The 13397-nt window shown below is 44.3% G+C and overlaps 1 protein-coding gene across 3 annotated transcripts in view; it reads left to right on the plus strand.

Moving 5' to 3' along the window:
* The first annotated feature begins 573 nt into the window (after positions 1-573).
* The window catches only part of TFAP2B (transcription factor AP-2 beta), a 28623-nt gene continuing 15799 nt past the window's right edge, over positions 574-13397 (plus strand). For 2 of the 3 annotated variants that reach the window (XR_004275596.1, XM_032299659.1), the window contains exons 1-4: positions 574-875; positions 3970-3996; positions 5245-5703; positions 10394-10454. Coding sequence is in view for 2 of the 3 variants with exons in the window: in XM_032299659.1 (XP_032155550.1) it covers positions 795-875; positions 3970-3996; positions 5245-5703; positions 10394-10454 (628 nt within the window). In the remaining variant the exon portion in view is untranslated. The remainder of the gene's footprint in view (positions 876-3969; positions 3997-5244; positions 5704-10393; positions 10455-13397) is intronic. The other variant, XM_032299660.1, reaches the window with a different exon arrangement.

The following is a 13397-nucleotide window of genomic DNA, read 5'->3' on the forward strand; positions in this document are numbered from 1 at the left end:
CCGGCCAAGAGGAATGGTGCATGGAATCCGTTGAAAATGCACACAAACAACATCAAAATAACAAGCAGCACAAACTGAGGTGTAGTTAAGTTTCCAAAGGTTTTAGGCAAAATAACCAGAAAATATTAGAAATGGTCACCAATGGTGGCTAGCTTTTTTGTTCTACGGTGACAGAGATAAAGTTAAAAAAAAAAAAAAAGTTATGTAGCTATCAACACAGAGAGATAGTCCTTAAAATCTCCCATATCCAGCCTTTCAAAATACTCTTCTTTGGAACATACATGAATAGGAAGGAGCTTTTGTGTTTAAAAATCTTAGTAATGGTCCCCCTTTAAAAATCTACATAGAAAATAGGGGACTGATGGCCCCTGGTTTTTCATTATGAATTGCAAAGACTTCAGTTAGTGGCTACAATGATTTGTCATTTTCAATATAGAGGTTTTTAAATGTACCTATTATATTAATCACCCTGAACAACTCAAATGCACATTTGGAGTCTGCAGACTATGTGACCCAGAGGTGCTTATATAACTATATGTGGGTGTCTGGGTGTAAATACGGGTGTATAATTTTTATAATATATATGTCTGTGTGTTGCATCTAATTCCTGTATGTGCAATAATGTTTTTTCTCTTTGCTGAGGCTTACTTGTCCAGCCTATTGTCTGAGACAACAGATATAAGTTGCGATGGGAGAGGAGCGTCGGATTTGGTGTGTATCCCCCATTTCCAATTATAGATGGATCATTACAGACAGCGGAGTCCTGAGAAGCCAGACATCTGCTCCTCACATGAATGCACTCACCTCCTAGAGACCAGGCTGCCATCATGCTCTGGAAGCTCGTGGAGAATGTCAAGTACGAAGATATCTATGAGGTGAGCCGACACCCCCAGATGCATCTTAGAGCTTTGCAGATAGAGAATTTGAGCTTCTTGAGACCCCAACTGATATATATTTTTAAGCTATTTACTTGTAGATTTCCAGTCGGTTTTCTCAGCTTTCTTTAACTTTTAGAAAAGCTGGCTTGGGGAGACTTCGCTATTCGAAAAGGGACTTCAAGGTTGAAATCTGGCAACTTTAATTTAGGAGTTTTAAAATTTATTTTTCTTTCTCTTTTCGTCGCCTCCCCCCACCCCACCTCACCTTTTTAAGGTCTGATGGGGAATGTGGTGCTACTGAATGTGGGCACGCTGTCAGAGAAAATCGAGATTCTGATAAAGGCAGGGGCTTTCCTCGTTTTGAGTGTGGAAGAAAATTGGGTTTTCAAGCCTCATTTGTAACAGACTCGGGCTTTTAATTTTTATTTTCAATAAAATTTCTAAAATTGATACAAATGGATCCAAGTAAAGGACAGAGAATTAGCGAGAAAGAGGTAGACGGATGGAGTTATGGATGGATAGAGCAAAATCGAAGGAGCCGTAGCAGTTTATTATTTTCTGTTTTGTGTTTTGCTTCCTTGAGTGTCAGCGCGTCCGACAGAGATCGCGGCCGCCCCCTGTTTGGGCATCTTTCACGGAAATGTCTGCCCACGTTCAGTGCGCACGGGTCCCTGGCACTGAGGCTAGCTCAACTCTACCAGGGCAGGAGAAGTTGCGCCCAGCCGGGAGGACGCCGGCCGCCTCCGGGGACCGGGCCGCGCTCGCCAGTGCCCTTTTCCTGCTCGGGCGAGGGCTGACGCAGAGGCCGGGTGGCTCCGCCACTCTCTGGCGAGGCGGGCGAGGTGGGCGTCCGGGCGGGGCGCGGAGCACGCGGAGGGCCGGGCTGGGGACAGGGGAGCCCGTGGAGCCTTGCTCTAAAGCGGAATGGGCAGGGACAGCCCCAAAGTGGTTGCCAGAGGAAGGGAGGAAGCGACGGCTCTGCGGACACGTCGAGGGAGGAAAGAAAAGCTTCGGAAAGGCGAAAGGAAAGGCGAAGCGGAGTTAGAAAAGGGGAAGTGGAAGCGGGCGAAGCGGGCCCTGGAGATTGCTAAGAGGAAAAGTTGGAGAGAAAAGGGAGGAAGAGCAGCACACTCTCGGGCGGCGGGCGCGGGCCGCTGGGTAGGACGAAAGGTGGAGGGACGCAGAGGCTCCCCAAAGCGCCGAGAAAGACACGCTACCCCTCCGGATCCGGACAACTCCTGAAAGTCTTGCGGGGAGCCCCCTCAAGGATTCTAAGATAGTGGGCGACTCACGGGAGCAACCGGCAAGCTCCTGCGGGACTCGGGCTCCGACGAGCGTCCACAGGCAGCGCCCGGCTCCCCCAGCTCCTGCCCGTCCGGAATCCTAAAGCTGGGGTGTGTGTGTGTATGTGCGGGTGTGGAGGGGAGAGGAGAAGAGACGAGAGGGAGAAAAGCAAAAGAGAGAAGAGAGGAGAGAGATTCGTCTTGTTGCTGAATGATGCTCGGGGTTTTCCTTTCCTCTTTGCGGTTGTGTATCGACTGTAACGAAGAGCCGCGCCTACGTGCCTGGTGGGGATTGTTTCGGTTCGCCCTCCTTTTCTTTCCTGAACAGGCAGGGTAATGGTAAAGTCGAAGGCGCTGGAACTGTCCTAGAGAATATTAGCGCCCAAAATGGGTATGACATTAGCAGGGATGGGGCCATGGTGAAAACAGCTCAAGGTATATGTAGCGGCATTTCAGTGGGTTCTAAAAAGTAACCAGGGTAACATTCGTTTTTTACCGAAAGTAAGGTAGCTAAATGGAAATGGAGGGAGGGAGAGAAGAAAGGAGGGAGGGAGAGAGAAAGAGGGAGGGGTGTAGTGGAAGGAGGGAAGAGAGAAGAGAAAAGGGGGGAGGGAGAGAGAGAGAGAGAAAGAGAGACAGGGAGAGAAAGGGAATATTACAGGTACTCCTGTCCGCCTAATTTTCTGCTGAAAAAAAACAGAATCCGCAGCTCGGTGTAAGGAGCCTATTTAAGTCTGGACTAAGGTTGAACTTTAACAGAAATGGCAGTCAGGCCAGTTGAACGGGTTCCTGAAACATCCCAAAAGGTTTTCTGTTGCCCCTGGCTTTGCCTGGAAAGGATAAGTTTAGTGTATTTGAAGATTGATGGCGTATGTTTTAAATTGAGGTAAAAATCGCAGACTGTGCGAGCACTAAACAGGAAAAGGCTGCAGAAGGGATGAAAAGCCCCCATCTCGCTCTGTCCTTTAATAAATGAGCATAATCTTCCACATTTCATAAAAGTCTGCAAAAGTCACTGTAAATAACCAGGCCCACCAATTTCTTTTCTCTCTCCTCCAAATGATGAAGCAATTTTTTTTTATTTTGTTTTTTTAATCCGCACACAAAGCACCCAGGGAGATCAATTCTTCCGATTAGGAAAATCTCTCTCCAGGTAGGGGGACACCTCCATTCTATACAAGCCCCCAGCTCTGCTTTTCCTCACTGCCTTGTCCAAAGGAGCAGGGGCTGCTTTACTCGTGTCTCCGGCACAGTTAATTGAAGTTCTGCCTCTTTCCTGCTAAACTTTTTCCCCAGTCTGCCTTTGCCAGCCCCCTCGTCTGATTACATCTAGTAATTCTCCACTGAATGAACGTCATTTACAATAGTAGGGGAGCTCTGCGCTCGCTGCTGCTTCACGCTCCATTTGTCCTCCATTCTCCCTTTAAAGTACTCGTGTAATATTAATAGTCATGAATATCAATTATTATGAGGCGGTGTAGGCAAGCGGAGGGAGGAAGGGGCGCCCGAGCAGTCTGAGCCCAGCTTCGGGTGGAAGAGGACTGCATCTGGAGTCCCGAAGAACGGCAGAAGAAAAGAGGCCAAAAAGACAGCAAAGAGACAGATGAACAGTCTGTCTGTGTGTGACAGTCATCGCCAATCTTGTTGGGGTGGGGGGGGTAATTTTTTTTTTTTTTTTTTTTGATGGCTTGCCCTGGAAGCACCTCAAGCTCAGCTCCTGTGTCCAGCTCGCTTCTCTGCTGGACTCCTTAATTTTTTTTTTTAAATCATTGTTTGATTTTGAGCAGTAACCAGGCTTTTTTTTCCAGATGTTAGTCCACACCTATTCATCCATGGTGAGTTTGGATTCACGTGTTACCAGAATTGCATGCTCCCTCCTCTCACTGTCTCTGTGTCTCTGCGTCTCTGCGTGTGTGTCTCATACTCTGTCTCTCTCTGTCTTCCTTTGAGCGCCTTTGGCTTGGTAATTTAGCACCATAATTGGACGAGGCTGCAGCTGCTTCTCTCTGCATTGTGTGTTCTCGTCTGAGCTCCATGAGTCAGCTGGGAGGGGAGAGGCCGAAAAGAAAAACTTTTCATTTGCCATTGCAGTTTGGAAATTTAGGTGACTATTTCTGCAAAAAGAACCATGGGGAGTTTACCATGGTATTTCCACAGAGGAGAGGGAGAAACAAAGCCCACCTCCCTCATATACACACCTCCCCCTTCTTCTTTCACTTAGTTCACACTCAAGATAGAACCACGAATAAGTTGTCTGGGCTTTTATTTCCCCCCACAACAACTTCAGGTCCTTCATTTTCACACCCTGGAGTATAACAGCATTAGATATAGAAAAGCAATCTTAGAAATAACTCCTGTGAACCAAAACTCAACTTAATTCAGCCTGGGCTTAGGATATGATTTGGAATGAGATCCATTTCAATCAAACGCTATTTAAGTTATTTAATTCCTCCTGCGGAGGGAGGAGTGACTGGGAACTCAGACCGGCGGATTCCTTGGAGCTCCTGGAATGATCAGGTTGTGTGAAAAGCTCCTGATTAGCTAACTGCATTGCCAGTGAAGGCAGAAGTTGGTTTTTAATCAGGGGAGCAGGATGGCAAATACTATGAAGTTTTGTTTGTTGTAATTTGGACCTCTAGAAGAGTTAGAAAAAAATAGTTAAAAACACCCAGAGGAGCAAACACCATATGTAAGATCCCCACAATTTTAATTAAGGCATTTAGAATCTCTCTCCATATGCACTGTTCCTACTCCTGCCTTTTGCCTGCTTTGCACTCCCCAAAAGGCAGCTAAAATGTTATAGTTAAGTGGGTGATGCCTTTCCCATTTTCTCCCCAAGCCTCGGATTTGAAATAGCTGAAATCATGTGGCCCTCTGAATCAACTTGGGGGTTTAAGTTTCAGATCCTTGCTTCCCTGTCCCGGGAAGAGCGTACAAAAGCCGGGCTTCTCCATTTGTCACTTGTATTTTTTTCTTCCTCTCTGTCACTCTCTGTCTTTCTCTGCCACTATCTCTGTCTCTCTCTCTCTCTCTCTCTCTCTCTCTGTCTCTCTCTCTCTGTCTCTTCCTCTCTCCGCTCCCAGGACCGGCACGATGGCGTCCCGAGCCACAGCTCGCGGCTTTCTCAGCTGGGCTCGGTGTCCCAAGGACCCTACTCGAGCGCCCCGCCGCTGTCCCACACCCCGTCGTCGGACTTCCAGCCGCCCTACTTCCCACCCCCCTACCAGCCGCTCCCCTACCACCAGAGCCAGGACCCCTACTCCCATGTCAACGACCCCTACTCCCTGAACCCATTGCACCAGCCCCAGCAGCACCCCTGGGGGCAACGGCAGCGGCAAGAAGTGGGTTCGGAAGCCGGCTCTCTCTTGCCCCAGCCTCGGGCCGCCTTGCCTCAGCTCTCGGGCCTTGACCCCCGGAGGGACTACCACTCGGTCCGCCGGCCGGACGTGCTGCTGCATTCGGCGCACCACGGCCTGGACGCCGGCATGGGTGACAGCCTCTCACTGCACGGCCTCGGCCATCCCGGAATGGAAGATGTCCAGGTAACCACAAACAAACAAACAAACAAACAAACAAGACAACGAATAAGGAATGTTTGGGAAGGGGAGGGGCGGGAGAGGGCAGCTCGGTCTCCTTTTGGGGAGTTTGTTCCCATGTTTAGAACAGGACTTAGTCATTTAGAACTGTTTATGTGTGTCTGTATGTATGGTTCTATAGTGGCGATTTCCAGAGGTCTAATTATGATAATCCGAACCATGAGAAATTAAATCTTGAGGAAGAAAAATATGTATGTGTTTTGATACTTTAAGATTATTAGAATAAAGACGAATGCTTTTATCCTGCCTCAGCTATTATCTCCTGCATATTCTCTAGTGCTTTGTGGAAGCAAGCTTGGTACCCCCACATTTACCAACATACACACCCCATAGCGGGGCTGTCCTGTTGACTTGGCAGGTAAAGACCTGAGTGCCTAGAGGCTAGCGCTCCAGCATGAAGGTGCAGGGACCTCTGTATGCTCCAGAGGTTCCTGCTGGATTCGCAAAGATTTTGCTAAGCATGACAATGAGCTGTGTTCGTCTAAGCCAGGTCTTGCTTTGACTGTCCCATAAGCTACAGAGTTTTTTCCAAGATAAAATTGCAGTCCTCATCTGAGAAATAGAATGTATGTGAAGGAGAAACTCAGAAAGCCGTAATTTGGGAGTCTGTGACAGTAGATACCATTTTGGAAAATCTTTTCACGTTTCGTGCATTAAATGACTGTAGAGCAATGTTCTCCACCCTCCCGGCCACCCCCTCTTTTAACACTCTTCTTTCCCCACTGCGATCATCCCAGTAGAGAGGCATCACGTGTTTATTTCTTAAAACAAAAGGCTCAAAACACTCCCCCTACCCACCCACTATCCCATCTGCAGTCTACACAATGGAGCCTGATTTGGTTGAGAATACTTGGTTAAACTAAACAAAGAAACATCAAAGAAATGATTCCTAAAAGCTGTTTGGGTGATTCCAAGCAGGTCTCCTTTTTCACCCTAAGTTAATTAGTCTGCAGAAAAGGTGTAGTTTACAGGTATGTAGTTGACACTTCAGTTTCATTGGCATAGTTTTATATATTATGCATCCTTTGACATAACTCTGAAGCAAAGGAAAATAAAATGGAAAGGCAAAAGGGTGCACGAGTATTCTGTATCTTGCTGAAAAAAAGTATTTTAAAACACTTAAAATGTGGTGACAGCATTAAATTCTGTCTGTGTGTGGTCTATGATTATTTATTGTTTTAAAAGAAATTCGGTTATTTATTTTTTTTAAAAGGCAGAATTACCTGATCTGTGGCTATATTTACCAATAGTAATAAGAGTGATGATGGTTTTGTTGACTTAGCTGAGCTTGACTGTCCCTGTTTAGAGATATTGCTCATTTTGGAATATCATATGAGAAAGGAAGTATTTAATAGTTTTTTTTAATGCATTGGGGTAATGTGTGGGTGGGGGGCAGTTTTTAAATTAACCTTTCTGAGTATGGTTCAATGTGCTGGATAATGAAAGTGGACCAACTCATCACCATTACTGTTGGTGATGCTAATGCCGGCGCTGTCACCCACCCTACATGCCCAGTGACTCCAGTGAAGGAACTCAGGAATTTTTCCCCCAAAAGAAGGAGCAGATTTCTTTAGTTAAATGTTTTTAAAGACAGAATTGAGAGAGCTTTTATGTTTGGTGAAATGCAAAGTCTGAGAGAAAAAGAGGACCAGGTCAGTGCACATTTGGGAGAATACTCTTGTCAAAGCGTCGGAAAGGATTTAGAGTGTTTGTGTAAACAGAGCACCGCAGGACCAAGTTGCTGCTGTTGGGAATATAAACCGCAGAGGTGGAGAGCCAAAAGGAGAAATACAGCAGGCAGCAGACCCCGGGGCGGGGGGGGGGGGGGGGGGGACACTGGCAAGCTCCTCACTCACCTGACCCCCCGCCCTGTTCCTCCCCTGCTTCATCCCATCCTGTCACCTGTGGGGAGGCCCGCAGGACCTTCTTGGGACAACCTCTATAGTGCTAGGGATCTCAGAGTACACACCCCGCTCCTGTCCCTAAAGGGAAAACAGCAAAGACAAGGACAGTCTCTGTCTCCACGGTGATGACAGACCTCCTGAGACCAGGGTGAAGTTGACTGATAGATGGCAGGTGACAAAGATTGGGGGTTGTGCTTCCAGAACCAGAGCTTCAAATCCAGAGGCTTCAATTCCTCTGCTCACTACAGAAGGATCCGCTTCCGAGTTAGGGATCTGGAGTGCGGGGGTTAAAGTTACACAAGCAGGTCGGGATTTCAACACTCCCTGCAGCTACCAAATGGGTGGACTGCACTGGTCCAGTCTTTAAAAGGACCAGAGAGTGCCTAGACCTGGACCTTAAAGTCACTTCTTCCAATCTCAAGGACCTCGTGTGTGTTCCAGACCCCCCGAGACAGGGAGCAGGCAGATCCTGAGGGTGCTGCCTGGCCTATGGGTCGAGGGTTTTGTTGTGTGACACAGACGCACACACTCAGGGCCACAGCCCCCATCATGAGAGAAGAGAAGGAGGAGAGCTAATTAACCAAATGCTTCTAATATTTTTTTAAAATGAAACTATAAAACCCTGTCAATTTCTATTTCAATTTACTCACAGGGGCTATTAAACTAGCAAATCGCTGTTTGGGTTCTGGGTATGCTACATTTCACCCATTGTGTGTGTGTGTGTGGTTGGGCTACAAGTGTTAAAAACTCAAGAAAACACAAAGAGACAGAGGGAGAGAAATGAAATTTGTTTGAGATTTGTTTAGTTGCCATGTACACCTCTTTTCTTCTTCCCACCTTTGCTATTTTACCTCCCATCCCTCTACCACCCATGAATATAAACATATAAGGATGTTAAATCAACTCCCCCTCAAACACATACACACACTCAAACACACCCAAGTGTCTTAAACCAACCCCTGGTATCACTTTTAACTAAAGAAGTATAGTAATTACGAGTCTGAGTTGTTTTTCTGTGCTTCCGCATGCAGTCCTAATTAAATCTTTACGATCCTCCCTGTGACGATTAAGCGCCAGCATGCTGCGTGAATATCCTGTACAAAAACCCAGCAGGCGGCCGTAATTAGATAGAAAATCAGACAAGAGCCTTCTCATTAACTACCACAACTACCCCACGTCGCTGATGAGGCGTTTATACATATTTACGTACAAACGTGAGGGTAAGGTGTGGGAGCTCCCCGGTCCAGGCCCGTGTAAGTCAGGATCTGACCGCCCACAGGCACAGGCGAAATTTCTGTCCTGCCTAGACACATTGCCACTGTGGGCACATGATCATAGGATGGTATGAATCGTGTGTGTTTGTGTGTGTTAGGGTCCTCTGAGGAGTTATGAACAAGTTACATGAAATATTTTTAAAACACCTTTTTACTGTTTCTGAAGATGGGCATGACATGTTGCAGCAAAGAAAATAGTTCCTATGGAGAATAACAATTTTGCCCACCTTTCTGAGAACAGAAGAGTGACTATTAAAAATGAAAAGAAACAAATTAACATGCCCCCTCTATGATTAGATCATCTCGTTTCTAAAGTGTTGCTTGTTTGGGGTAGACAGTCTTTTTTTTGTGATGAACTCACACTCTGAGGATGCAGCATGAGTGGGTGTGAGTTCTGTAAAAACACCTCCTCACTCTCAAGCCCTTTGCTTTTTACTTCTCTATAGAGTGGGTGACAATTTGGTCCCAACTTAGGTTTCGAAGGGTCAAGAAAGTAGTTATAGATTTTAGAAAGACCAAGACCTAGCATTTATTTTGTTGGTGGGAAGAGAAAGGGAATCCACTGCATTTGGACACCCTGGGATGCACAGCTAGAACTCTGTTCATGTGTATTCTGACAGTAAGAAACTTGCTCCAACAGCTATTTCCTCTCAGGAGTGCTGCCAGTGCTCAGAGTTGAAAGTTTCCTTCTCTGGAATGAAACTGTGGCACAGAAGATGAACATTCCTTGCGATTACCTAGGTGCTGACTGGGAGGATCCAGGCCTTTGTGTGTGTCTGCTTGTCTGTAGTTACTACCTTCCTAACAGGTGTGCTCCTTGCTGGGAAGCAGCATCAGCAGGGCTGGGAGGAAGGGTAAATTGTGCAGGTTCCTCCAAGAGATTATCGTTGTGCAGCAAGAAGCTCATAGCTTACAGGAACGTGTATGGACTGTAATGGGTGTATAGTCCTAGAGGCTTGCAAACATGTTCCTATGTGTTGCTGTTTGCATTCCATTCCAAATTGCTCAGACTTTAATTAAAATCCTATAATGTAAACTATTATGTATTTGTAAAATGGCTCTGGGGTTAAATGCACTGAGATAGAATGGAAAACAGAAATTGCTCTTACTAATATTGGTGAAAATCTGTTGGCTGTTGCCAAATTTTTACAATTCATAAGAGCAAATAATATAAAGGTTTATCTGTCTGTGTAATATCTATGTTTTATATAATAACTAAATCAATGTTGCATCCCAGATGTCTCTCAAAGTTTCCTTTCTCCTCTTCTTCCATTGGAAGAATTTATAATTTGAGTACATTTCATTTCTATATCGATTTGGAAGTAATAATAATAAAACTGCCCTTTATGAATTATTATAAGTGGAAATAACAGAAACTCCAGTTTGGAATAACATGATGTATTTGTGCAATTCTTTAATATCCAGTCAATTTGAATCGTGATGTGTTTATATTCACAGTCAGTTGAAGATGCCAATAACAGCGGCATGAATCTATTGGACCAGTCTGTCATTAAAAAAGGTATGGATTATTCCCCCAAAAAGTAAGCAAAGTTTTCTCATGCATTAACGTCTTTATGATGAGTTTTCACTTTGGGGGAATTCATTATTTGACAAAACATAAATGTTTGCTCACAATCATAGGACAATGGCTGTCAGACTAGGGGAAAGGGCATGTTGGGAAAAAGGAAACTGGGCAAGGGACAGTGAAAACCTCAGACACAAACTCAGATGAGTGAGACAGAGGGACGGAGACTATTGCTATTTTTCTTATGGCATATTTGGTAGCCATTCTCGATACATCTTAAATAATTGAGCTATCATCACGTATGGAAGTGGCTGGGAAACACTGGTTTCAAGAAGGTGCTGTAATTATTTCAATGGTAACTGGAGTTGGCTGAGCTAAATCCTATGTTGTTGAGATAGCTCTTTCTTCTTTTTGTATTTGATTGTTTGGTGATCATTTTGTTCCCAGTTCTCTGTGTTTTATGAGTTATTTCTTTTATTATTTTTTTCATTGTGCCAAATGTGTTGCTAAATATGCGCATCCTGAGAAGCTGAGACAGCCTATGCACATTTCTAAATCTTCCTACATATGTATTCATGATTTAGTGTGACTGTGGAATCACCCCATACTGTTAAAGGGCATGTGATATTAACAAATGTTTGCAGTCTCTTGTACAGCTGTAAGCAAAATAATTAACTAATTAAACTAATTAAATGTAATTACAATAACTCATTTTGGGCGTATTGCAGCTGCTTAATTTTTTCTCCTCTTCTCTGACAGTCACTGAGAGAATGCCTGGCAATTAGTGTGGCTGCTGAAAGGCCTAACTGTCACTCACATGCCACAAATTTAGAAGCTTAAATGTGTAAACAGTACAATCTTTAATTATCACAGGAACTGGCATTTGAAGATAGAATTTTAATACTGTAACCCCTTCCTTTTGGATGCTAGAGAAGCCTGTCCCTATGTTTAGTGTCAACAATCCCCAGTTTTCAATCATTTATGATTCACTTGAGCCACTTGAGATTCACAAAAACAATTAAAAGAAAAAATGCTTTGGGAAGTAATTCATCCAGACTCAAATGGGATAGTAGAAAGGTTGTGGAATAAGGATTCCGAAGAGGGTGAGGTATTCTAAATTGTCTTCTTTTACAAAGGCAGGCAGAGTAGCTTTGAAAGGTGGGTGGGGGAAGCTATACTTGAAATGATACCATTTGGCTTCCGAATGAATATCCTGAAGTATGGTAAGGTTTGGGGTAAAACTATCTTTATAGTTGCTTCAAACCTCTCTCTCTCTCTCTCTTCTTTAAACAATATTGTTTCAGCTTTTAATGCTTGCTTCTGGGTTTGCTAGGATACTCAAGCTTGGTGCTTAGATTTGCAACTGTGCTGACTGACAGCTCACTTTTCTCATTTTCTCTGGGGTCTTCTTTTTCAGCTAATTGCTGGATGATTAGGGTGGGGTGGGGGAGGAGCTTCTTCATTGGCTTTTTCGGTTTGTTTTAGTTCTTCCTCCCTTTTCATGGAAAGCTAGAACCACTTAGCTGGGTGTTCTGTATCCTAGCAACATCATTTGGGCTGGCAGTGGAACATGCCCAACAGATGACCAATCAGAAATGTTATTAATAGCCAGTCCAATAAAAATATTTGTAACTTAGCTTGCCTAGCAAAACGGAGCTGAAGGTTTTCTTAGATGTGGGAGGCTTTGGTTTCAGAGCTTGTATATGTTTGTCAGTGAAATGTGAATATTTATGTGCAAGGTTGTCTCCAGGAATAAAAAAAGGAGAATAATGACTAAAGTTGATGAATCTGTTTTTGGAAACACCAGAGTACATTTTATGTCCCCCAGAATGTATAGCTTTTTAAAAAATGTGCAGCTTAAAATATTTAAGTAGCATTCCAGTCACTTTGATTCAGGGGGTGTGGTATGAATATGATACAATGGTAGGTCAATTCCATTATTTGATATTTGACATGTTTGCTTTATTACATTAAGAAAAGATCCTAAAGTCATGTTTTTTTTTCTTTAGAGAGCCATAGGCAAAATAAGAATACGAGGCTGATTTACTTTTCTATCACACTGTAAGCCACTTAAAGTTGTGGTGGATTCATTGGCTCCTTCCCTGCACCCTAGTCTCCCATCTTTGGTCACCATCCCCCCAGTTATAAGAGATGTTTCCAAGAGATTAATTTTGTAAAAGAGGTGAGAAAGTCTTGTGAACTTAATATTCTAAATTTCAACACCTGGCAGAAGGCTCAGTTTCTTAATATATTTTCTAATGGGCTTTTAGGCAGAATTTTTTAACAAAAATCAAACCTACCTCATTAGTGGAAAAACTGGCAAGTGGTCTAGGCTTGGGGGTATCTGCCCCTGTGTTTATGAAGCTAGAAGACTTAGGCATAAATGATACATGTCTCTATGTCTCTTCCCCCAGCTATGGTAAGGCCCCTTCTAAAATGTAACCAGTCTAATTTTTCACCTGTGTTTGTATCACCCATAGATTATGGGCTCCCTCTCTTGTTATGTTTGCTATCTGGGCTTAGCTGACATTTCTGAAGTAATTTAGTTAAGAGGAAATGAGTTGTTCCCAGTAGAGAGAGCAAACGAGTGGAGTGAAGGTAGCCAGCGTGATAAATGGCTCTTTCATTTGAAGATCTCCAGAGCTCGTTTACGGCTAATTTTCTGTATTGGCCCCCTTTGAGCTATTAATGCAATCGGCAGGGACCGTGGCCCCTCTCCTCTTAGCTGCCCCATTAGAGCTCCCATTAAGCTGCCTAGTCTCAACTTCGTGGCAGAAGTGGAGGGGGGGGAGTAATGAAAGGTGCTTTTTAAACTCTCCTAATCTAAACCGGCAGAGGGTGGTTAATACGATTTGAAGGGGGCTGGTCAATGAGCAATCAATAAAGTAATAATGAGAAGGATTCGGTACATTAACAGTCTAAAAATCCAACGAGACA

The sequence above is a fragment of the Sapajus apella genome, unplaced genomic scaffold, assembly GCF_009761245.1.
Source record: "Sapajus apella isolate SASKATOON/1434 unplaced genomic scaffold, GSC_monkey_1.0 scaffold41, whole genome shotgun sequence".
Lineage (NCBI taxonomy): Eukaryota > Metazoa > Chordata > Mammalia > Primates > Cebidae > Sapajus > Sapajus apella.